This window comes from Heterodontus francisci, chromosome 1 (assembly GCF_036365525.1).
Source record: "Heterodontus francisci isolate sHetFra1 chromosome 1, sHetFra1.hap1, whole genome shotgun sequence".
In the NCBI taxonomy this organism is placed as follows: domain Eukaryota; kingdom Metazoa; phylum Chordata; class Chondrichthyes; order Heterodontiformes; family Heterodontidae; genus Heterodontus; species Heterodontus francisci.
The window spans coordinates 184,463,401-184,488,586 of record NC_090371.1 but is presented as its reverse complement, the minus strand read 5'-3'; the positions used below and the strand labels follow the sequence as shown (position 1 = coordinate 184,488,586).

Here is a 25,186-nt window from a genome sequence, read left to right as displayed (position 1 = left end):
TTCTTTCTACCTCTGCATCAACTCATTTGTTGCTGAAACCCTCATCCATGCCTTTGTAACCTCTAAACTTGACTATTGCAACACACTCCTGGCTGGCCTTTCACGTTCTATCCTCTGTAAACTTGACGTCATCCAAAACTCTGCAGCCACTATCCTAACTCGCACCAAATTCTGTTCATCCATCACTCCTGTCCTCACTGACCTACATTGGCTCCTGGTTAAGCAATGCATCAATTTTTAGAATCCTCATCCTTGTTTTCAAATCCCTCCATGGCCTTGCCCCTCCCTGGGCTGAATTTTATCATCGCGCCATGCTCTGCGGCGGCACACTGTGAAGTCGGCAGCCTTCTGACACAGAAGCGCTGCCGCAGCGCACCCGCGATATTACGTGCGGGGGCTCATTTAAATGGCAGAGGCGGAGCGGGCGGCCCTGGTGACATAGAGGCGCAATGGTTAGCACCGCAGCCTCACAGCTCCAGGGACCCGGGTTCGATTCTGGGTACTGCCTGTGCGGAGTTTGCAAGTTCTCCCTGTGACCGTGTGGGTTTTCGCCGGGTGCTCCGGTTTCCTCCCACAGCCAAAGACTTGCTGGTGATAGGTAAATTGCCCCTAGTGTAGGTAGGTGGTAGGGAATATGGGATTACTGTAGGGTTAGTATAAATGGGTGGTTGTTGGTCGGCACAGACTCGGTGGGCCGAAGGGCCTGTTTCAGTGCTGTATCTCTAAATAAATAATGGCGTCTGGTGCCATGTTTAAAGAACTTCAGGCCCTTCAGGTTAATATAAATTTTTAAAGCATTACAACAACATATGTCATTAAAATAAATATTCAAAGATGTGGGCCCTTTCCCAACTCTCTCAATGGTGTTTTTATTGTTACAACCAGGTGAGAAATGTGTCTAGGGGTCTTTTGCTGTCTTTATTGTAACAGGGTATTATTTTTAAACACAGTTGTTTAATGAGGCAAAGAAACCAACACACCATGTTTTCTGAGGTTTAAAGGAGAAAAATGAAGTTTATTAAAACTTAGACTTTAATTCTAATATGGTTGACGTCTACGGATATATGACGAACCCAGGCTAGCATGCACATGCGATATACACGTGCAAATAAGGACAGAAAAGAGGAGAGGAAAATATAGTAGAGAGGGATTTGAGGCAATATCAGAAGAGTTTCTTGTTTACTGTGCTTCAAGCTCACTTGAGTATAGGTAGTCTTGCTATTCATCGGGGCCCAGTGTTGTTCTTAACCTTGTTCACGTAGGAGACTTTTCTCTCTGAGGTTCCTGTGTTTTCACAAGGTTCAGTTCCGTGGGAAAAAGATGGAAGCAGGCAGGACTGGAGAGGAGGTTCTGTTCCCACCATCCCCACAGCCAATAAAAAGAGTTTGTTCCGCTCCACCTCTACCTCCACCTCCCAACCTGAAAATTAAATACCCCCCTTCACCCCCCCCACCCACCCCAACCAGTGTCTCGTCACGGAACTCCGTATGGAGTTCCAAAGGCGCCTGAGTTGCAGCCAGCGGCCATAAAATCGACGTGGGATGGCTGCTGGGAGCAGGTAAGGAGATTTGCATTTATTTAATATAATTTCAATATTGAAATGAAGGCCCCGCCACTTGGTGACGAGGGGGGCGCATTGAGGCCTCTCTGCCGCCGCTAATATGCGGCAGGGCCTTCTCGGCGTCGTGGCAGGCTGCTCCCACAAGCATTTTATGGCCTCCACGACGCCGAGGGGCTGGTTAAAATCCAACCCCTTATGTCTGCAATCTACTCCTCCTCCAGCTCCACAACCCTCAGATATCTGCACTCCTCTAATTCTGACCTCTTGCACATCCCCGATTTTAATCGCTCCACCATTGTTTGCTGGGCCTTAAGCTGCCAAGGCCCTAAACTCTGGAACTTACTTTCTTCCCTAATATTTCTGCATTCCTACCCTGTTTCTCCTTACAACGCTCCTTAAAGCCTACCTCTTTGACCAAGCTGTCCTAATATCTCCCTGTGAGGCTCAGTGTGAAATTTTGCTTCATTATGCACCTGTAAAGTTCCTTGGGACATTTTAATACATAAAAGGCGCTACATTAGTACAAGTTGTTAAAATTTCCCAGCTGCTGTGGTAGGATTTCAAGTTGTCTCACAGAATCATTAATCCTGCTTCTGGATTACAATTTCAGTAACCAAACCACAATGTTACTATACCAAAAAAAATTATTTTAGTGAGAAATGCCCGAGATGGGAGGAGTGCACTGTCTTTTCTAGTTCCATTTCTCTACAGGTCACAGCATATATTTAAATGTGTACCCAGTTACCGATACAGTCAATCATAGACTCTACTCTTTATCCCAGAATCAAATGCACCAACCAGGTTTCTTAAACTGATAACTTTGTTTTTTTAAAAATATTTTTTAATTATAAAAAAGATATAACCAGTAATGAAGCAAAGCCTTAACACAGAGTGAAATATGAAATCTCCCTTTTACCATAGCCCCTCACATACATACATACACACACACACACACACACACACACACACACACACACACACACACACTGGTTAACTGAAAAAATAGAGATTTTCTCTTCAGAGCTCAGTTACAAAAAAAAAGACAAAGAAGGATACTTTGATCTAGTATCTTTGGTCTCCCTGTCTCGAGAGACAATGGGTAAGCGCCTGGAGGTGGTCAGTGGTTTGTGAAGCAGCGCCTGGAGTGGCTTTAAAAGGCAATTCTAGAGTGACAGACTCTTCCACAGGTGCTGCTGATAAAATTGGTTGTCGGGGCTGTTACACAGTTGGCTCTCTCCTTGCGTTTCTGTCTTTTTTCCTGCCAACTGCTAAGTCTCTTCGACTCGCCACGCTTTAGCCCCGCCTTTATGGCTGGCAACTGACTCCCACGACTTCTGATCAATGTCACAGGACTTCATGTCATGTTTGCAGACTTCTTTAAAGCGGAGACAAGGACGGCCGGTGGGTCTGATACCAGTGACGAGCTCGCTGTACAATGTGTCCTTGGGGATCCTGCCATCTTCCATGCGGCTCACATGGCCAAGCCATCTCAGGCGCCGCTGGCTTAGTAGGGTGTATATGCTGGGGATGTTGGCCGCCTCGAGGACTTCTGTGTTGGAGATACGATCCTGCCACCTGATGCCAAGGATTCTCCGAAGGCAGCAAAGATGGAATGAATTGAGACGTCGCTCTTGGCTGACGTACGTTGTCCAGGCCTCGCTGCCGTAGAGCAAGGTACTGAGGGCACAGGCTTAATACACTTGGACTTTTGTGTTCTGTGTCAGTGTGCCATTTTCCCACACTCTCTTGGCCAGTCTGGACATAGCAGAGGAAGCCTTTCCCATGCGCTTGTTGAATTCTGCATCGAGAGACAGGTTACTGGTGACAGTTGAGCCTAGGTAGGTGAACCCTTAAACCACTTCCAGAGTGTGGTCGCCGATATTTATGGATGGGGCATTTCTGACGTCCTGTCCCATGATGTTCGTTTTCTTGATGCTGATGATTAGGCCAAATTCGGTGCAGGCAGCCGCAATCCTGTCGATGAGTCTCTGCAGACACTCTTCAGTGTGAGATGTTAATGCAGCATCATCAGCAAAGAGGAGTTCCCCGATGAGGACTTTCCGTACTTTGGTCTTCGCTCTTAGACGGGCAAGGTTGAACAACCTGCCACCTGATCTTGTGTGGAGGAAAATTCTTTCTTCTGAAGACTTGAACGCATGTGAGAGCAGCAGGGAGAAGAAGATCCCAAACAGTGTAGGTGCGAGAACACAGCCCTGTTTCACGCCACTCAGGATAGGAAAGGGGTCTGATGAGGCGCTGCTATGCGGAATTGTGCCTTTCATATTGTCATGGAATGAGGTGATGATACTTAGTAGCTTTGGTGGACATCCGATCTTTTCTAGTAGTCTGAAGAGACCACTTCTGCTGACGAGGTCAAAGGCTTTGGTGAGATCTATGAAAACAACGTTGAGGGGCATCTGTTGTTGATGGCATTTCTCCTGTAGCTGGCGAAGGGAGAACACGTCGATGGTGGATCTCTCTGCTCGAAAGCCACACTGTGCCTCAGGGTAGACACGCTCAGCCAGCTTCTGGAGTCTGTTTAAAGCGACTCGAGCAAAGACTTTCCCCACTATGCTGAGCAGGGAGATTCCATGGTAGTTGTTGCAGTCACCGCGGTCACCCTTGTTCTTATAGAGGGTGATGATATTGGCATCACGCATGTCCTGTGGTACTGCTCCTTCGTCCCAGCACAGGCAAAGCAGTTCGTACAGTGCTGAAAGTATAGCAGGCTTGGCACTCTTGATGATTTCAGGCGTAATGAATCTAATACTTGCTAATTCTTGAAGAAAAAAGAGAAGTAATGGACAGATGTTCGTTGTCCCTTTTTGGTTTGGCGATCCCAAATATGCATAGACAGCTGTAACTGGGATATTGCTACAACAGTTCTTTTCAGGCAACATCGAAGATCAGTCTGGCAGGCCTTTCAGGAGGAATGCAGCATCAATTTCTCTATTTCTTACACTCTCTTCTAAGAGCTTCTCAAAGCTGGAAAAGGCTGAGCTGGGGTTTTGTCCTTGGCAAGTTGATTCTTAAACTCCTCTCAAAACATTGTCCAAACCCCAACTGACTATCCAAAGTGAAACCAAAAACAATATCTCGAGTCAAGCCTCTTGATCGGTCACTTCTCAGTAAACATCGTCCCCAGGTCAAAAAGCCCCCGCTGGGTACTTAACTGAAGACAGGTGACTTCCAGTAAGGGTTGTTTACCAACCAAGTCAAAAGACCTTCTGATGACCTCTTGATTTAAAAAAAAAAGTACTACGTCCAGCATCTATGGAATTCTTTTCCATTTAACCCGAATAAAACATTGTCCCTAATTCTAAAATACAAGTCCTCAAAAAAAGGTACTTCACAAAAAATATAGAAGCACCATTCGAACACTGTATAGTATCCTTTTTAAATATATGTTGTTGAAATGGGTTTTTTGTGTGCAACCTAATTAATGTGAAGTTTTACAGAGTTTTTTGTTTCTTAGCTAGGAGCTGAAAGTGCAGACAACATTGGAGCAGTCCTGAACAGCAAGGAAGAACAGAGGGAGATTGCTGAAACCAGGGAAACCTGCAGGTTAGTATGAAGGCACTTTTTTTTAAAACCTTTTTCTTGTTTTGTATCCAATAAGGTAGTGTAGCAGCTTACGACCATATATTAAATAGGTTGTACAATATCGGTAACATGGGTCTGTAAAGCCATAGACTTCTCCCTTCCTCATCTTTATACAAAAAGCTGCTTTGAAAAGTAACATTTGAAAATTATAGAAAAAACTGATTTCTTTATAAATGCAATCTTGCATGAGTACCACATCATCGGATAAGAGGGTTACATATGGGTAATTCCATTTTATCTTGTATATGGGGATTATTCCCTTATTTTCCCCACTTTGTTCCTTTCAGTTGGGGTCCCTGTTTTAAGAATTATCAATTGTCAAGTTGAAGAGCAAGCAACTGCATTGAAACTACTGCCAGAAGGCACACAACAAAAATATAGAGTAAAATTCCCTTTTGCTGCCCCATTCTCACCCCGGCTTTCATTCTTCATTAATTCCCTTCAGCGGAAAGCTCCCGGCCAGGAACAATGGAGCTGAAATCACCAACTATACTAGTCGAGGATTGCAGGTTTAATCCACATCCCACAGTATCTTATTGTTATCTGCTATATTCAATATAATTGAAGTAGCCTTGCGATTTTAGCTTTAGGAGACTAAGATAATGTACTGTAGAATTCTTATTTTGCATCTTCTAGAATACAGACCTGTAAGTTTTAAGTCTGGGCTAAGCGGTTTTGCGTGCACACTGGCACAAGACACAGGAGCAGAAGGAGGCCATTCAAAACATCAAGCCTGCTCCGCCATTCAGTACGATCATGGCTGATCATCCACTTCAATGCCTTTTTCCCACACTATCCAAAAAAATCCACGAACGGCCCCCCCGGCCGCAACTTCAAAGCGCCCGTGGGAGATGGCTCGGAGAGCATCTGCAGCGCACTGTCGGCAATGCTGCATGCCTTTATTTAAACCACTGCAAAAAAAAACCCTTAGCAAATGTAATCACCTCTAAGTCTGCCAAATGATGCTTCACCTCCCGAAGGACGTGGATGAGCTTTCCGGACGTCGATGGTGGGCACTGAGGAAATGGCTTATTACCTGCACCAGCTTCCCCCCCCCCTTTACCCCCCTTCCCTGCTCCACCCTCTCAGCTCACCCCCTCGCAACCCCCCCCCTCCTTCCCCTGCACCCCCCCCCCCCCCACCCCCTCCCTCTACCCCTCCCCCTTGCATCCCCTCCTCCCACCGGCACCATCCTACACCTGTGTAGGGGCCCCAACAACCCCACTGCCTTGTGGGCGTCTCGGGAGAGACCAAGGCTAAGGGAGTAAACCCTAACAGAAAATCCGGAGCGGAACCCCGTAGGCGGTCATGTGTCACCTTTGGCATGTTTCCGGCAGTTCCTGCAGCCATACTGGTGCCAAACGTCGTGTCCTGCACTCCTTTGGACCCCACCAGAAAGGCCAAGAGGGGGGTTTTGACGACTGGGCAACTCTCAACCTCCATAAATTTGCCCAGGCATGCGCCGTGGAGAGGGCACTCCATAGTTGCCTCACAGCGACTAAAACAACACGGAAGGCAGCAGTTACGGGTTATAAGTCCAGATAAATTGGCGTAGAAACTGGGCGCCACGGGTTGCCTTTGTCGGTGGGAGAGGTCATTGCACCTCACTGGACAGCTACCGCCCGCCTCAAACCGGGCAGCCCCCGGTCAATAAGGTTCTGTCCCGCCACAGTCTGCCTGCTTCAATGGGTGCTTGGAGCTCAGGGTCATTGCCCGAAAGGTGGACTGATACACCGCACCAAACAACATGTAAAAAGGAAAGAAGGTACCAGCCCTTCGCTTTGCAAGCTGGAACGTCAGAACTATGTGTCCTGGCCTGTCGGAAGACCTTACACAAATCAACGATTCTCGGAAGACCGCCATCATTAACAACGAGCTCAGTAGATTCAATGTGGACATTGCAGCACTTCAGGAGACTCGCCTCCCCGCGAGTGGCTCTCTAGCAGAGCAAGACTACACCACCTTCTGGCAGGGCAGGGATCCTGAAGAACCAAGACAGCATGGAGTGGGCTTCGCCATCAGAAACTCCTTGCTCAGCATGATAGAGCCTCCCTCAAATGGCTCGGAACGCATACTGTCCATCCGACTGCTCACCACCTCTGGTCCAGTACACCTACTCGGCATCTATGCTCCAACACTCTGCTCCCCACCTGAAGCTAAAGACCAGTTCTATGAACAACTCCATAACATCATTAGCAGCATCCCCAACGCCGAACACCTATTCCTGCTGGGGGACTTTAATGCCAGGGTTGGGGCCGACCATGACTCATGGCCCTCCTGCCTTGGGCGCTATGGCGTTGGAAGGATGAATGAGAACGGGCAGAGACTGCTTGAGTTGTGTACCTATCATAACCTCTGCATCACCAACTCGTTCTTTCACACTAAACCCTGTCACCAGGTTTCATGGAGGCACCCAAGATCACGTCGTTGGCACCAGCTAGACCTCATTGTCACAAGGCGAGCCGCCTTAAACAGTGTTCAAATCACACGCAGCTTCCACAGTGCGGACTGCGACACCGACCACTCCCTGGTGTGCAGCAAGGTTAGACTCAGACCAAAGAAGTTGCATCATTCCAAGCAGAAGGGCCACCCGCGCATCAACACGAGCAGAATTTCTCACCCACAGCTGTTACAAAAATTTCTAAATTCACTTGTAACAGCCCTTCAAAACACTCCCACAGGGGATGCTGAGACCAAGTGGGCCCACATCAGAGACGCCATCTATGAGTCAGCTTTGACCACCTATGGCAAAAGTGCGAAGAGAAATGCAGACTGGTTTCAATCTCATAATGAAGAGCTGGAACCTGTCATAGCCGCTAAGCGCATTGCACTGTTGAACTACAAGAAAGCCCCCAGCGATTTAACATCCGCAGCACTTAAAGCAGCCAGAAGTACTGCACAAAGAACAGCTAGGCGTTGCGCAAACGACTACTGGCAACACCTATGCAGTCATATTCAGCTGGCCTCAGACACCGGAAACATCAGAGGAATGTATGATGGCATGAAGAGAGCTCTTGGGCCAACCATCAAGAAGATCGCCCCCCTCAAATCTAAATCGGGGGACATAATCACTGACCAACGCAAACAGATGGACCGCTGGGTTGAGCACTACCTAGAACTGTACTCCAGGGAGAATGCTGTCACTGAGACTGCCCTCAATGCAGCCCAGCCTCTACCAGTCATGGATGAGCTGGACATACAGCCAACCAAATCGGAACTCAGTGATGCCATTGATTCCCTAGCCAGCGGAAAAGCCCCTGGGAAGGACAGCATTACCCCTGAAATAATCAAGAGTGCCAAGCCTGCTATACTCTCAGCACTACATGAACTGCTATGCCTGTGCTGGGACGAGGGAGCAGTACCCCAGGACATGCGCGATGCCAACATCATCACCCTCTATAAAAACAAAGGTGACCGCGGTGACTGCAACAACTACCGTGGAATCTCCCTGCTCAGCATAGTGGGGAAAGTCTTTGCTCGAGTCGCTCTGAACAGGCTCCAGAAGCTGGCCGAGCGCGTCTACCCTGAGGCACAGTGTGGCTTTCGTGCAGAGAGATCGACCATTGACGTGCTGTTCTCCCTTGGTCAGGTACAGGAGAAATGCCGTGAACAACAGATGCCCCTCTACATTGCTTTCATTGATCTCACCAAAGCCTTTGACCTCGTCAGCAGACGTGGTCTCTTCAGACTACTAGAAAAGATCGGATGTCCACCAAAGCTACTAAGTATCATCACCTCATTCCATGACAATATGAAAGGCACAATTCAACATGGTGGCTCCTCATCAGAGCCCTTTCCTATCCTGAGTGGTGTGAAACAGGGCTGTGTTCTCGCACCCACACTTTTTGGGATTTTCTTCTCCCTGCTGCTTTCACATGCGTTCAAATCCTCTGAAGAAGGAATTTTCCTCCACACAAGATCAGGGGGCAGGTTGTTCAACCGTGCCCATCTAAGAGCGAAGTCCAAAGTACGGAAAGTCCTCATCAGAGAACTCCTCTTTGCTGACGATGCTGCTTTAACATCTCACACTGAAGAGTGCCTGCAGAGTCTCATCGACAGGTTTGCGTCTGCCTGCAATGAATTTGTCCTAACCATCAGCCTCAAGAAAACGAGCATCATGGGGCAGGACGTCAGAAATGCTCCATCCATCAATATTGGCGACCACGCTCTGGAAGTGGTTCAAGAGTTCACCTACCTAGGCTCAACTATCACCAGTAACCTGTCTCTAGATGCAGAAATCAACAAGCGCAGGGGTAAGGCTTCCACTGCTATGTCCAGACTGGCCAAGAGAGTGTGGGAAAATGGCGCACTGACACGGAACACAAAAGTCCGAGTGTATCAGGCCTGTGTCCTCAGTACCTTGCTCTACGGCAGCGAGGCCTGGGCAACGTATGCCAGCCAAGAGCGACGTCTCAATTCATTCCATCTTCGCTGCCTTCGGAGAATACTTGGCATCAGGTGGCAGGACTATATCTCCAACACAGAAGTCCTTGAAGCGGCCAACGCCCCCAGCTTATACACACTACTGAGTCAGCGGCGCTTGAGATGGCTTGGCCATGTGAGCCGCATGGAAGATGGCAGGATCCCCAAAGACACATTGTACAGCGAGCTCGCCACTGGTATCAGACCCACCGGCCGTCCATGTCTCCGCTATAAAGACGTCTGCAAACGCGACATGAAATCGTGTGACATTGATCACAAGTCGTGGGAGTCAGTTGCCAGCATTCGCCAGAGCTGGCGGGCAGCCATAAAGACAGGGCTAAATTGTGGCGAGTCGAAGAGACTTAGTAGTTGGCAGGAAAAAAGACAGAGGCGCAAGGGGAGAGCCAACTGTGCAACAGCCCCGACAAACAAATTTCTCTGCAGCACCTGTGGAAGAGCCTGTCACTCCAGAATTGGCCTTTATAGCCACTCCAGGCGCTGCTTCACAAACCACTGACCACCTCCAGGCGCGTATCCATTGTCTCTCGAGATAAGGAGGCCCAAAAGAAAAAAGAAAGAATCCCCATATGCCTTTATGTCATTGGTATTTAGAAATCTGTCATTCTCTACTTTAAACATAGTCAATGACTGAGCTTCCACAGCCCTCTGGGGTAGAGAATTCCAAAGATTCACCACCCTCTGAGTAAAGACATTTCTCCTCCTCTCTTTCCTAAGTGGCTTCCCCTTTATTTTGAAATTGTGTCCCCTGGTTCTGGACTCCCCAACCAGTGGAAACATCTTAGCTGCATCGACTCTGTCTATCCCTTTAAGTATTTTGTAGGTTTCAATCAGATCACCTCTCATTCTTCAAAACTCCAGAGAATACTGGCCCAGTTTCCTCAATTTCTATTCAAAGGACAGTCGCGCCATCCCGGGAACAAGTCTGGTGAACCTTCATTGCACTCCCTCTATGGCAGTAATATCCTTCCGAAGGTAAGGGGACCAAAACTGCACACAGTACTCCAGGTGCAATCTAACCAAGGTTCTATACAATTAAAGCAAGACTTCACTACTCCTGTATTCAAATCTTCTTGCGATAAAGGCTAACACACCATTAGCCTTCTTAATTGCTTGTTGCACCTGTATGTTAGCTTTCAGTGACTTATTGACGATGACACCCAGATCCCTTTGTACACCTACACTTTTTCTAATCTCTTACCATTTAAGAAATATTCTGCGCATCTGTTCCTCCTACCTAAATGGATAACCTCACATTTTTCTGCATTATCTTCCATCTGTCACGTGCTTGCCCACTCTCAAAGTTTGTCCAAATCCCCTTGAAGCTGCTTTGCATCTTCCTCACAACACACATTCCTACCTATTTTTGTGTCATCCATGAACTTTTAAATATTACATTTGGTCCCCAAATCCAAATCGTTGATATATATTGTGAACAGCTGGGGCCCAAGTACTGATACTCGCGGTACCCTACTGGTCAAAGCCTGAAAATGCGAGAATGACCCATTTATTCCTACTCTGTTTTCAGCCTGTTAATCAATCCTTAATCCATGCCAGTATATTCGCTCCTATCTCACGTGCTTTAATTTTGCTAACCAACCTCCTGTGGGGGACATTATCAAAAGCCTTCTGAAAAGCCAAGTATACTATGTCCACCCACTCCCCTTTATCAGTTCTGTTAGAAACATCCTCAGAAATCTCCAACAGGTTCGTCAAACCTGATTTGCCATTCATAAATCCGTGTTGACTATGTTCAATCAGATCATTATTATCCAAGTATCCTAATAGTCTTTACCGTATGTAGCATAACTCAAACCTAGTGAAAAACCACATTTTATACATACTCAGGTGATCCATTGGGCCTCTTGAGAAATTTTCAAACTTTTGAAGTCCTTCTACATTCTCTCTACCATTTTAAGAATAAGGCACCCTGGGAGCAGAACTTTGTGCACAGGTACACATGTTTGGAGCTTTTTTGTCATTGAGCCATGGTTGACTTTATAACTCTGGTTGGCTGGCTGCACATCCCACACCACCATTATTGGTTTGGGCTCAACATTTGCCTGTTTTCAGTACTCTGAAATATGCTTCCAGGTTGATTTTTAAAAAAATCTTATATACCTCCGGTATATTTACAAAACACTTGCAAAATAATTGTGTTTGTGTATGTCGTGTAGGCCCCCACCTGCCAAGAATGGGGCACAGATATTTTACCAAATGGACATTAAATTTTAAAATTGTTGCTGGGAAGAAAAGAAGGCCTATTACAAGGGGTTGTCAAGCGCCTGACTGGAGATACATTTGCATAGTAGTGCTGGACAGTGCTTGGAAAGGACAAAGGGGCCACTCCCTGAACCAATTTAATCCACAATGGACTTTTGATTACCAGACTTTGAAGGTGGAGAGGCTAGCATTCCAGGTTAATTGCTAAAATGGCCGAATACGCAAATAGACGTGGTCAGACCAGTTTAGTCACATGGCTAACTGGGTGTTGGAGTTTTTTGAATTTGAGCTCCGAAAGCTGTTTGCTGCTGGATTGAGAGCATCTCTTTCTCACAGAACTGAAGACTCATTGAAGACGCATGAACCCCAAGAGCGAAAGGTCTCCTACAGTGAACAAGGTTTAAGAAGAAATAAAAACAGGAAATGCTGGAAATACTCAGCAGGTCTGGCAGCATCTGTGGAGAGAGAAGCAGAATTAACGTTTTAGATCAGTGACCCTTCTTCAGAACTGGCTGATATAAGAAATGTAAAAGATTTTAAGAAAGTAAAGTGGGGGTGGGACAAGAAATAACAAAAGAGAAGGTGTTGATAGGACAAAGTCACAGAATAGCTGACTAGACGGTCATGGAGCAAAGGCAAACAATACTTTAATAGTGTGCTGAAAGACAAAGCATTAGTATAGGTCGGGTGTTAATGGACTGAAAACTGAACAGCCACAAGCATAAACATGAAAAAAAAACAGTGGGTAGGCACAGTAGAAACAAACTGAACAAACTAAAATAAAATAAACACAAAAAATAAGTAAAAATAAAAGTAAAATGGGGGATCCGTCATGCTCTGAAATTATTGAATTCAATGTTCAGTCCGGCAGGCTATAGCGTGCCTAATCGGTAAATGAGATGCTGTTCCTCGAGCTTGCGCTGATGTTCACTGGAACACTGCAGCAATTCCAGGACAGAGATGTGAGCATGAGAGCAGGGGCGAATGTTGAAATGGCCAGCAACCGGAAGCTCGGGGTCATGCTTTCGGACTGAGCGGAGGTGTTCCGCAAAGCGCTCACCCAGTCTGCGTTTGGTCTCCCCAATGTAGAGGAGACCACATTGTGAGCAGCGAATACAGTATACTACATTGAAAGGAGTACCTGAAATGGTTGCTGGCCATTTCAACACACCCCGCTGCTCTCATGCTCACATCTCTGTCCTGGGCTTGCTGCAGTGTTCCAGTGAACATGAGCGCAAGCTCAAGGAATAGCATCTCGTTTACCGATCAGGCACGCTACAGCCTGCCGGACTGAACATTGAATTCAATAATTTCAGAGCATGAAGGGCCCCCCGTCTGTAATAAACTGGCTGATGTGCTTATCAAGTCAATTTTATTTTACAGTTTCTATAACAGCAAATGCTATTATTTCAAATAAAAGTGAATGATTACAACATCTCTGTACTTAAGCACTCTTCTTCCTACAAATGACAGCATATGAAATACTTTCATTGTATGAAATATGAAGTTTTTGCATTTTCCCTTGTAAATATTTGAATTTTATTTGTAGGCTATCGATGCTACTTCTGCTCTGCCCCAACAATATATCTCATGTACTAGTGTAACATTTATTTTCCCCTCCAGCCAAGCTTATGGCTTCGTGAATATACAGCCATGGTGGTGCAAATTAAAATAAAAATCAAAGCATAGAGCTGCTGAATTGCATTCTCCTTTGGCTTCACTGGTTCTACTAAGTCTTACTCAAGTGGTAATCTGGTTGTTGAATAACGTTATATAGGCATCACTTCAACAGTTGTAGTCGATGCAGCATCCTCAATTCCAGTGTTACGTGATACATTGAAACTACTCTATAGCTATCTCAGAAAAATCCCAGCCCCATTGGCACTTAGATTTGTGCTGTGGGTAGATACTATAGGCTGGATTTTACCAAACCCGCAACGTCTGGCTCCCTAGTTGGCGGGGGGGGGGGGGGGGGCTTGGTGGTGATTGGGGGGGGTGGTGAGAGTTCCTCCCAGCAGCAGGAAGACTCCATGGTAGCCCCCCGGTCGCTGGGTGACAAGACCTCGATTTCGCTATTTAAATTAGAGATGAATACATTTGAACGAAAATACCTTGAATTTTCCTGGCGGACACGCCGCAATTCTAAGTCCGGCGGCAGATGCTCCTGCGCCTTCAATTCCCCATCTAGGGAAAGCCGGCATGACGCTGGTAGGGAGGGGGGAGGAGTTAAGATTTCAGGGTCAAATAAATGTAATGAGTAGGGGATGGTGGGGAGGGGTGAAGCTTAAACTTTGTGCAGTCTGCGGGGGTGGGGTGGGGGGGTAAGGTCAGATTTAAAATGTAAGTGTTTTGGAGGGGGAAGGGCAAATACCTAATGTAATTTTTTGGGGGGTTTGGAATGGGGCGTTGCAATTTTATTTTGTAAATTTTGGGGGGTGGGGTGTTAACTTTAAAAATTCAAATTTTCTGGCAGGGCTGGCTGCCCTTTAAAAATGGTGCCAGTGCCTGCGCGCAGGTAGCTGACGCCATTGCCGGCGACGGACAGCCCGCGCCCCTCCACGTGATTTGGAGGGGGGTGGGCTGCCCCAGCCATTTAAATGAGCCGCCGCATGGGAGATCGCGGCGGCTCCTTTGCGTGTGGACCGCACGTGTGGGTGGCCATTTTTGAGCTCACCACCAGGAGTGACATCGAGCTTTTAAATCCAGCCCAATGTGTGCAGCCAAGTTACACTTGGACAAAATACAGTGCTTTGTTTCACATTGTGATTCAGAGCAGTACTGCACGTAAGCACTTAACATGCACGCTGGCATTAGTTAATGCATCTTGTTTGTACCATTTTAGGGTAGGGTAATAGTATTAGTAAGACTGACAATCTGATGTTGAATTATGCCCAGTTTTGGGCTGTTGACTCTCCTTCACAAGACACGGGGTTGAGGCTGGCCCAGCCCAATATTGCTTGGAGTTCTTATAACCTGCAGGGAAGGTTTTTGCCTAGACATTTTGGGAACTGAATTGAAACCCAAGTCCTACAGGTGATAGAATCTTGTTTTTCTTGTTGTTCATAGAAAAATGGACTTGCACTATTGGTTGTAAATTTACCTCTTGATATACTAACAGAATTTGTTAAAATTTTATTTCATCAGTAAGTGGATTGACAAATCTTGTTTCTATCCAGCATACAATGGAATTGGTCTGGAAAGTGTTAGTTAATTTTGCATGGTCAGACCAAATGCTAAACTGACCTCATAGTCAGTTTTTTATTCTTGAAGTCGCACAATAGTTTCAGAATTTTTACTCGTTTGAAATAGTATAGATGAGTATTTTTATAACTGCAAACTATCTGTTTTTAGATGCATAGAGATTGAACAGAGTGAAGAAAAGGTATAGATCAAAATTGCATTTATCATGAAGCTGGTAAGCACTGCGTTTGATATAAAGAGCTGATGGGGATAAGCTGCACTGAAGCAATAACAGTTCATTACAACAATATTAGCAATTCCTGTCAGTGCTAAAATAAAATTTCCTTTATAACTGTGCTTTTTGAGTAATTATGACCAAATACTCAATTTCTGGAGGGGTTTTAAAAAAAAATTCTAATTTTAAGTTTGTCCATTTTAATGAAACGGATCTTCCCTCTCACCCACCCTTAAATTCTATTTGATGCTTAACCTAGTGTTAGATTTAGATGCCTTCATGAGAATTTATTCTATATCTATAACGATCTAAAATATGCCATTTTTTCTTGCCCTAGTAGTTATGAAATAATGGTAGCATTGAGCCAAATACAACTTGAATGGCCTAAAATATATTAGCAGCTTAGTACGTTAGTGCAGAAACAATATAAGATATGTACAAGGTCATCTGAGGCTGCAGAGATTTAGAACTACAACTGTTCTTGTGTATTATTGTGTTTATATTTTGTGGGTAGTCAGTTCACTTGTGTCATTTGTGTAGCTCTTATCACAAAGCTGCAATTTATGTCTCAACATTAAAATGCAAATCGTGTCAAATTTCATTACTTCCCTTTTTTAGTTTTCAATTAAACAGCCGACATCATTGTAATGCACTAAAGTGCCTGAACATTTTTCAAATTTCTAATAGCAATTATCTGCGGTGGATTGGTATGTTTTCTTAAGCTAAAGGCGCTATATAAATGCAAGTTAGTTGTTGATCAATCTGCAAGAAGTTTCCCAGTTTTTGGCAGAAATAGTGCATAATGACTTTTGTGCCAATATTCTTAATGCATATAAATTATTTGGATAGCCTGAGAGATAAATACCACAAATTTTGGCATACTTAGTATTTTTCTATTGCATCTAGATGAAACTAACAGCTGTAGATAAATGCACATATGTGCAACTTTGATGTAATAAAAATCTAGCTTTAATTAACAGTAATGTGGTTGAGAGTCCTAGAGAGAATCGAACACTTTTTTTGTGAAATTTGTTTCCATGCATATAGTTTGTTCCAGTTTTGAATGTTTCTTGGTTTCAGTAGGATTGTACGCAAGCTTTAACAACATTTACTTGGTCATGTTTGATTTTGGGGTATGTGCTTACTAACTAGCCTAGAGAAGCATTAGGGCTGCTTTGTGACCTGGAGAGGGGAATAACCTTCGCACAGGTTTCTGTTTTTGGTCACTACCCAGTGATTCTAGCCAAAAAGAATGTGTATGGAAATTAGGTGAAGGCAGATTTGGGTGCAGATGTGATGCACTTTATGCCAGAATAGCATGATGACACACAATTTTGTGGGTGCAGACTATCTAAGGTCACTGGGTCAAGTTTTGGATTGCTGCTAGTGCAAATGACCATACTAAATCAAAAATCAGCACTTAAGTCATGAGGAAAGAGTAAAGGAATGATATTTAAGGGAAAATAAACTTTTTTTCATTATTGTTCTTGATTGATTTTATGTACAGCGTAGTTAACAATGGATTAAAAATGCTTGGGCATAATGGTGGATTGTTTTGGGACCAGGGTCTGCATCTAGTCTGAATTGGAATGTGTTGTGCTGTTTATATGGTTCCACGTGAAATAAGTACATCTAGTCTTAGCTCAGTTTCTAATTGGCATAAAATCACTGCACAAAAATCCCATAATTTAGCTAAAAATAGCTTTTTTCAGAGAATCCATAAGGCTTGCTTACTGTGATAAATGGAAATATCTGGTGCAGTGGTGTTAGTTTTTCTGAAGTAGGGGTTGAGGCACAGTCTATCCTGTCCTGCTGACTGTCAAAAATTGGAAAAAGTTTCATTTTCTAACAATACTATAAATTGCCTCTGAGCACTAAAAATCATTTAGGAAAAAATACCTTTTGCTTTACCTTGACATGGTGCTTATATATGTCTCCTTCAACTTTAACTAAAACAGCATTCCTGCATAATTTTCATTGAATTTGGTAGTTTAAAAAAAAGTAAAGTGGTACAGTTAACAGTGACGTGCATCAAGGAAATCTCAGCAGTGTGGAGAAGATTTTTTTGGAGCGTGTTAGCCAATGCATTTTGTTTTGCGTTGCCTTTGGAGGAATAAGTAATAATTTTCTATGATTTTTTAAAAATTCCTTAACATTTGGCATTAAGTATTTCATATTTACCTATGAAACAAAAGTTTTTTTTTGAGGAATTGCATTTAACATAGCTAAAAATTTGAAGCAAGTTACCAAATTGAGTCTTTGGTACAATTCAGTACAGTTCTGTCACCATCAGCTTTTTGAATGTGTAAAAATGCTTAATCACTTCATTAGAGATTTGGGATTAAGCTTTGTTTCCTGTTTCCCTATTTGCAGTCATTATGCATCAAGAATATGCACCAACGATGGGGCAACTTTGTATGCAGATATTTGTTGATGAATATTCTAGTTAAAGTTTCATTTTTTTTAGTGAGAAAAGTCCAATTTAGTCAAAACCCAACAATATTAGATCATGATACATTTTTGTTTCCTTTTTTTAAAGGAGCAGACTATTTTGGTGAGTACTTTTAAAAGAAAAATTTATTTCTCCAATGGATTGATGGAGACTGTAGCTTTAATATTGGGAAACTCCTCTGGTGGGGTCATTTGTTAAAAATCCATGATCAATTTAAGATTGAGCTTTTGGGTTGATCAAATTGCAAGAATTTGGATGTGGCAGCGTACTGAAAATCATGTGCACTTATCAATTTTAATTAAAATGGAGCATTGTTGAGAACCACGCCCCTCCCCCTCCCCCCCCCCCCCCCATTCCCACCCGGCCTGTCCTTCAATTGCATTTTGTATTTGGATTAAAGCTTTTGATCCCATATTAAAGCTCCATTTGTCCCCAGTCGTTTAAACTCCATAATTTATTGTAGCAAAAATATTTTACTCTGGCAGAATTGTTAACTTAGAGAATGCAATACATATTTGATAGTATAACTCACTTGTGTAAATTAATTCATAGGGGAGCGATAAGAGGGATGATGCAAATGCAAACTTTAGAGCCTAACCAGCACAATTTGGTTTACTTGTACACTATTTCTGTAGTATGCTCTGCATGTGCATGTAAATGAAATATTCTTATATCTGTGATAATTGCTTTCAACTAATCCCTTTTTAAACAACAAAATGTTTTGTTTGATGCTTCTAGGGCAACATATGACACATCTGCACCGACTACCAAGCGTAAATTTCCAGAAGAAGGGGAAGCTAGTGAAGAAGAATTTGAAGAGTACAAAGTAATTACATCACTGAAATGTCTTTTTAATCCCCAAACTAAACTTGACATAGATGCTGTCCAATTTTATCTGGGCCATTCCATATGACAGAAATATTTGAATAAAAGCTGTGAAATATTTTCAGGAGAACTTTATAGCTCAGCTTATTTTATTTTATTTTATTTAGAGATACAGCACTGAAACAGGCCCTTTGGCCCACCGAGTCTGTGCCGACCAACAACCACCCATTTATACTAACCCTACAGTAATCCCATATTCCCTACCACCTACCTACACTAGGGGCAATTTACAATGGCCAATTTACCTATCACCTGCAAGTCTTTGGCTGTGGGAGGAAACCGGAGCACCCGGCGAAAACCCACGCGGTCGCAGGGAGAACTTGCAAACTCCGCACAGGCAGTACCCAGAATCGAACCCGGGTCCCTGGAGCTGTGAGGCTGCGGTGCTAGCCACTGTGCTGCCCATGACATCACAAAATGTATATCCCATTAAAAACATCTGCAAAATTAAAATTGCCAGAACTGAGATACGAGCCTAGTTTATTGTTGTTAGAGTTGTATTCATTTGAAATTGAGTAACTTTACCTGAATGTGTTTTTTTTTAAATTATTTATTCATGGGACTTGGGTTTTTACTGGCAAGTCCAGCATCTATTGACCATGCCTAATTGTCCCCGAGAAGGTAGCAGTGAGCTGCTGCAGTCTGTGGTATTGGGAGTTCCAGGATGCTGACTGATATATTTGAGTCAGGATGGTGTGTGTCTTAGAGGTGAACTTGCAGATTATGCTGTACCCATGCACCTGCTGCCCTTGTACTTCTAGACAGTAGAGGTTCTGGGTTTGGAAGGTGCTATCAAAGAAGCTTTGGCAAGTTGTTGCAGTGCATCTTGTAGATAGTACACAGTGTACCGGTGATGTAGGGAGTGAATGTTTAAGGTAGTGGGTGAGGCGCTAGTCAAGCAGACTGCTTTTTCCTGGATAGTGTCTAGCTTCTTGAGTGTCATTGAAGCCACACTCATCCAGGCAAGTGGAGAGTATTCCATCGCACTTGTGACTTTTGCCTTGTAGATGCTGGACAGACTTTGCAGAGTCAGGAAGTTAGTTACTCTCCACAGGATATCCGCCCTCTGACCTGCTCTTGTAGCTGCAGTATTTATATGGTTGCTCCAGTTAAGTTGCTGGTCAATGATGATCCTGCCCCAGTATGTTGAATTCTGGGGATTTCAGCTATGGTAATATCATTGGAGGTCTATAGTTGTCGGTAAGACACTCTTTTGTTGGAGATCATCGAGCCTGAGTGGTGGTGTTGACTTGTTGCATGGGGTACAGATTGCTTTGCTATCTGAGGAGTTGCAAATGGAACTGAACACTGCAATCATCAGTGAACATCCCCACTTCCTTACGCTGGAGGGAAGGCCATTGATGAAGCAGCTGAAATTGGTTGGGTCTAGGACACTACCCAGAGGAACTAGTGCAACAATGTCCTTAGGCTGAGATGACTGGCCTCTGACAGCCACAACCATCTTCCTTTGTGTTAGGTCTGACTCCAGGCAGTGGAGAATTTCCCCCCGATTCCCACTGAAATTGCAGAATGAAATTTACTGTGTGCAATCAAAGGAAAATAGTCACAAATTTCAGGAAGTGTTTGGTATAAATTTTAACAATTTAATTAAAGAAAAATCATCCTGAAGCATGTGCTGCTGTGTGGAGGAATTGTTTTTATCAGTATCTATCAATGTCTATTTTTATTTCTAATTATGAAAGCCACTAGCTAGAAGTTACTTTGTGTCTGCTTTCTATAATGCTTTTGGTATACAAGGAATGTTTGCCACACCTATTTTTTTAAAATCCAGTAACAGTAGAATTTCTCCTTTGAAACTTTTCAGCGCAGTTTCTTAGAATTTTACAGCCTATGTGGCCCATGCTAAATCTATGAAAGTACCACTTAGTATCATTCTCCAACATTTAATTTTCTTCATATGCCTATATATTTCCATTCTAAAAGTTAGTTTTATTCCACCAGTTTTTGTAGGATATCTCCTGTTCTAAATATATACATAAATAAATGTGTTCTAATTTATTCTTTTTTTGTTATTTATCTTCAGTATGCTGTCCAGTTGCCAACTCAGGTGACCAATGGAAATAGGTTTTCTGGTTTACTTCATTAAAACCTTTCAGAATTTTGAATGCCAGCTACTAATCTTGACCTCTGCTGCAATAAAGTTTATTTTTCTATTCTCAACTTGTAACTAATACCCATTGTTCTAGCAGCATCTCAATAAATCTTTATTGTACCCTCTCCATAATTGCAACATCCTTTGTTAAATAGGACATCCAAGCAATAACTGGAACCCAAATAATGATTTTCATGGGTGTAAATTTTAAGCTCAGTGTCCTTATTTATGAAACCCAAGGTTCCATCATCTTTTTATTGGAAGCTTTATCAGTTTGTCCTCACCCTTGAAAGATCTGTGTTTCTGCTCCTGTATTCCTGTTTAGCATTTTGCTATGGGTTGTATATTCTCCATCTTTCTTCCAAGAGGTAGTATCTCTCACTTTTCTGTTAAGTTTCAACTGATTATATATCTGTCCAATCCACTAATCTATTTAAGTGGACAGTTGTCCATGACAAATTCATGGTTATGTATACTATACAGCAGTTGAAGACATTGTATTCCTCTTGTAATGAGGGGGAATAAAAGGAGCATTCCTATATATCCCACACTTCAGCAACACATTGATCAGCTCGACATTGCTTATTATTAAACTGTTGAGTTAAAACACTTCTTAAACCAAATATTAATGTCGGATATTTGCCATGTATACTTACAAAAAAGTAATTAGTTTTCACTTTTTCTTGTACTGTTTTTCAGATTTAAATATACTAAGTTTAAGAAACTTAAGTCAGTATTGTCTAATACATTAGCCACTTCCACATGTGACTAATTGCATTTGATTAGTAAATCAGTAGTTAATAGGCACTGAGCATGTGTTTGCCATGCTTATACTTGAATGGCATATGCATGTTGTACGTGAACACTTTTGTCCATTTGTTGGTAAAAAGTAAGATGGAAAGCAGAGTTTATGAATGCTTTATCAATGAGTGCTTTACTTGTTACTGAATGGTGGTAGATGTTAAGCAAATGTGCATGGGAAGTACACATACCTGCATTGTTTGAGTACGTGCAAGGTTTTTTTTACTGAAATTTGTGCTTGTGGCTAAAATGATGTCATTGTAACCACACCTATGGCTAGCCAGCAATTACTGTTGGGAAATGCTGGCCTAAATCAACCAGAAAGCAGGCCCAATTTAATATTCTGGACAGTTATAAAAATCAAAACGTTTGTCGAAACTCTCATTCATGTTGTGATAATGATTAAATTTTATGTAGTGTACCTAGCTGGTAGAGTGCTTCCTGAGGTTGGTCTGTGGTTGTGGTTTTGCCATTAAAATGCATGGAGCTTCTCTGAAATGCCTCATTAGTGACATGACCAGAGGGATATGGAGAGAGGGAGATGTGAAATGGCCTTGGACATTTTGAGATTCAAAAAAGTCTGAGGAATATTAATTTTATTTTAAATTGAAAAGCTGAAAGGTACATTTTATCTTGATCAAAATATTCTCTGCAGCCTATACAAGTAAGGTATCCTAACTGGCTGATACAAATGTGCAGAAGTGAGCCCAGTCAATCCTCTAAGTGGAAGCTGCTCCAAGAATCTTGGATCTATTTCAGTATTCATAAATATGTTTATTGTGTTGGCAGGATGAAGTAGTGGAAGAAGAAGAAACAGAGGTGCAGTATAATGAGGAAATCTATAAGGATTCCAGCACATTCTTAAAGGTAAGTACATCTTTGATCAGGATTTTTTTTCACTATTGGATATTGCTAAAATAAAGTAAGCTACAAGCAATGTAAAGTGCTGCATGCACTTGTGAATTTATTTAACATTTTCTCTTTGTCTATTTTTGAAAGAGTGGTATTACTTAAATGGCATTAATTGTAATATTGGTGTCTATACTTTTTATAAAAATACATGTTCACAAGATGTGGGCCATGCAGTCAAGCCAACATTTATTGCCCAACCCCAGGTGCTCTGAGAATGTAGTAATGGTAGCAGCTCTTGTGATGGTAATTTGGTCACCCAAAGCCTGCTAGTTTTACATGTAGTTTAAAATAGATTTTTAAAAATCTTTTTAACCTAAACAAAAGAGTACAAAAGTAGATGCATTGGCATCTCCAATTCTTTTGGATGAGGTTAAACAAAGATGACAACAGAGCTATTTCATCACCCGCAAACCTGACTTGTTTCCCAGGCAAAGTGAAGTAGAATAACAGTCATGATGGTGTCTGTCTGCATCTTTCCCTCCTGCTATCACAATATTGGAGGGATGTAGAGACATGAGGAATAAGAATATATATATTTTTTCTAAATAAAGCTTGAGGTCTGGTTAAGAATATATTCAAATATTGCAACAACTTACATTTATGCAGCACCACTAACATGGTAAAACACCACAAGACATTTCACAGGAGGGTAATCGGACAAAAATTGACATTGAGCCAAAGGAGGAGACATTAGGGCAAGTGACCAAAAGCTTGGTCAGAGGTAGGTTTTAAGGAGTCTTGCAGGAGGAGAGATGGATGGCAAGGTGGAGTTGTATAGGACAGGAATTTGAGTTTCTGGCCGAGGCAGCTGAAGGCAGAGAAAGAAGTCAGAGATGCACAAGAGGCCAGAATTGGGGGAATGCAAAGTTCATGGGTTGTAGGGTTTGTATCATTGTTTTATCTGGTGAGTTCATTTCCCTGCAGGGTGCATTGAATGAAAAATCATTCAATCAGAATAGTGCGAATTACTTTGCATCAAACCTAGTAATTCCCATTGTCTCAAACTAGACCAGTCTGGCTGGCCTGTGTCTCTGGCCACTTCCAGTCATCCAGGCCCCTACCTTTAGTTTGTTTACTGGCTTTAGTTTGGTGTCAAAAATGCTGCATTTAATAGCACAAAACCATTTACATTGACAAAATTCTACTCAGGCAATACTGGTAAAACTTAAAATGTTACAAATGGACATTTATATAGTAGCTTATCACTTCTTAAAAGTGTGCATAAAATGAAATACTTAAGTACCCAAATAATTGATGTATGCAAATACAGTAGCTATTTTGTGCTCCGCAAGACTGCATGAGCAACAATGAGATTAATGAAGTGTATCAGTATTTGATGCTGTTAGAGGAAATAATGCTGGCAGTGATACTGGATGAAATCCTTTTTCTTCAAATTGATAAATTGGACAGGACCTCGGTATAACCTGTCTTCTAAAGAATGTTAACTCTGACAATGCAGCATTTCTGCAGTTCTGGGTATATTGTCAGTCTAGATTAAAGGCAGCAAGCCCTACAGTGGTATTTAAACCCACAGTCTTGGAAGAGACTTAGACTGACAATATTGCTACGAATGTTGCAAGAACATAGTTCATCATTCTAGTTTGAAGTTAACAATTTTTTCCCCCCATTTGTTCGTGTGTTTAAAAATATAGAGTCAGATCTTGCCAGAGCAGGGCATCTCGTGGTGTGCCCTCAAAGTTAAACTCAAAAAAAATTTCCATGTAACTTGCTGCAATGTCAGCTGATAACAGCATGGCGAGAACAACGGGCCATCTGGAACCACGGTGAACAGTGGGTCCAACAGTCTGTCTCAATCAATGAGATTTAAGGATTGAGAAAGAAACAGGGCATAACTATGAAGGAGGATGAATTAGAATCAAAGGTATAGAGGAGGGAAAAAAATTGGATTGAGAGAGAAAAAAGATGGAAAGGAAAAGTGAGAAAAAATTGTAAAATTTAAACTTGGTATTTTTAAAATCTCCAAGAACCATTCACCACCTGAAGGAATGAGACTTCACAGTATAAACTGTTAAATTTCTGGGCCGGAGAGGTTGATTGGCATTGTCTTAACACTTATCATGTTAAAAAAGTGATTGTACTGTTAATTACCAGATTTAACATTCTGTGGTGAGTTTAATAGGCAATTAACGTACAAACTCAGCTAGTTCTTAAAAATAATGGGGAGACTACGGGCAAGATGCCATTGTACGAAGCAAACAGTGAGGAGGAGTAAATCAAAGTAAATCTTAAAATGCAACTTTTACGATATTTGTCAGTGAGTTATGGAAGTATTTGACCAATAAGGTAGAATAGCTCTTCCTGCAAGTATATGGCACTCCAGCAATACTTTTCTGCATTGGCTTTCTTAACACTAGCTTTTTTGCGCTACATTCAGTTAATTTTACGTATAGGTGGTATAGTGAATGCATTGAAGTATTTTGGAAATTTGGTCTGCCTAACATTTGATGGAATATCTAGTGTAATTAATTCAGTTAGTTAGAATGTAAGAACGTAAGAAATCAGAGCAGGAGTGGACCACACTGCCCCGAGCCTGCTCCGCCATTTAATAAGATCATGGCTAATCCTCAACCTCAACTCCAACTCCACTTTCCCACCTGATCCCTTTATCCCTTGCTTTCCTTGGAGTTCAAAAATCTTGTCAAGCTCTGCTTTGAATATACTCAAAAACTGAGCAACCACAGCTTTCTGGAGTTGAGAATTCCAAAGATCCACAACCATCTGAGTGAAGAAATTTCTCCTCATCGCACTCTGAAATTGCCA

The 25,186-nt window shown here is 42.7% G+C and overlaps 1 protein-coding gene across 1 annotated transcript in view; it reads left to right on the top strand.

Annotated features, from left to right (window-relative positions):
• Positions 1-25,186, top strand: part of mettl14 (methyltransferase 14, N6-adenosine-methyltransferase non-catalytic subunit) — a 102,802-nt gene that overhangs the window by 17,013 nt on the left and 60,603 nt on the right. Inside the window, exons 2-4 of the mRNA XM_068039418.1 lie at positions 5,037-5,125; positions 18,433-18,520; positions 22,283-22,360. Of these exons, the coding sequence (XP_067895519.1) occupies positions 5,037-5,125; positions 18,433-18,520; positions 22,283-22,360 (255 nt within the window). The remainder of the gene's footprint in view (positions 1-5,036; positions 5,126-18,432; positions 18,521-22,282; positions 22,361-25,186) is intronic.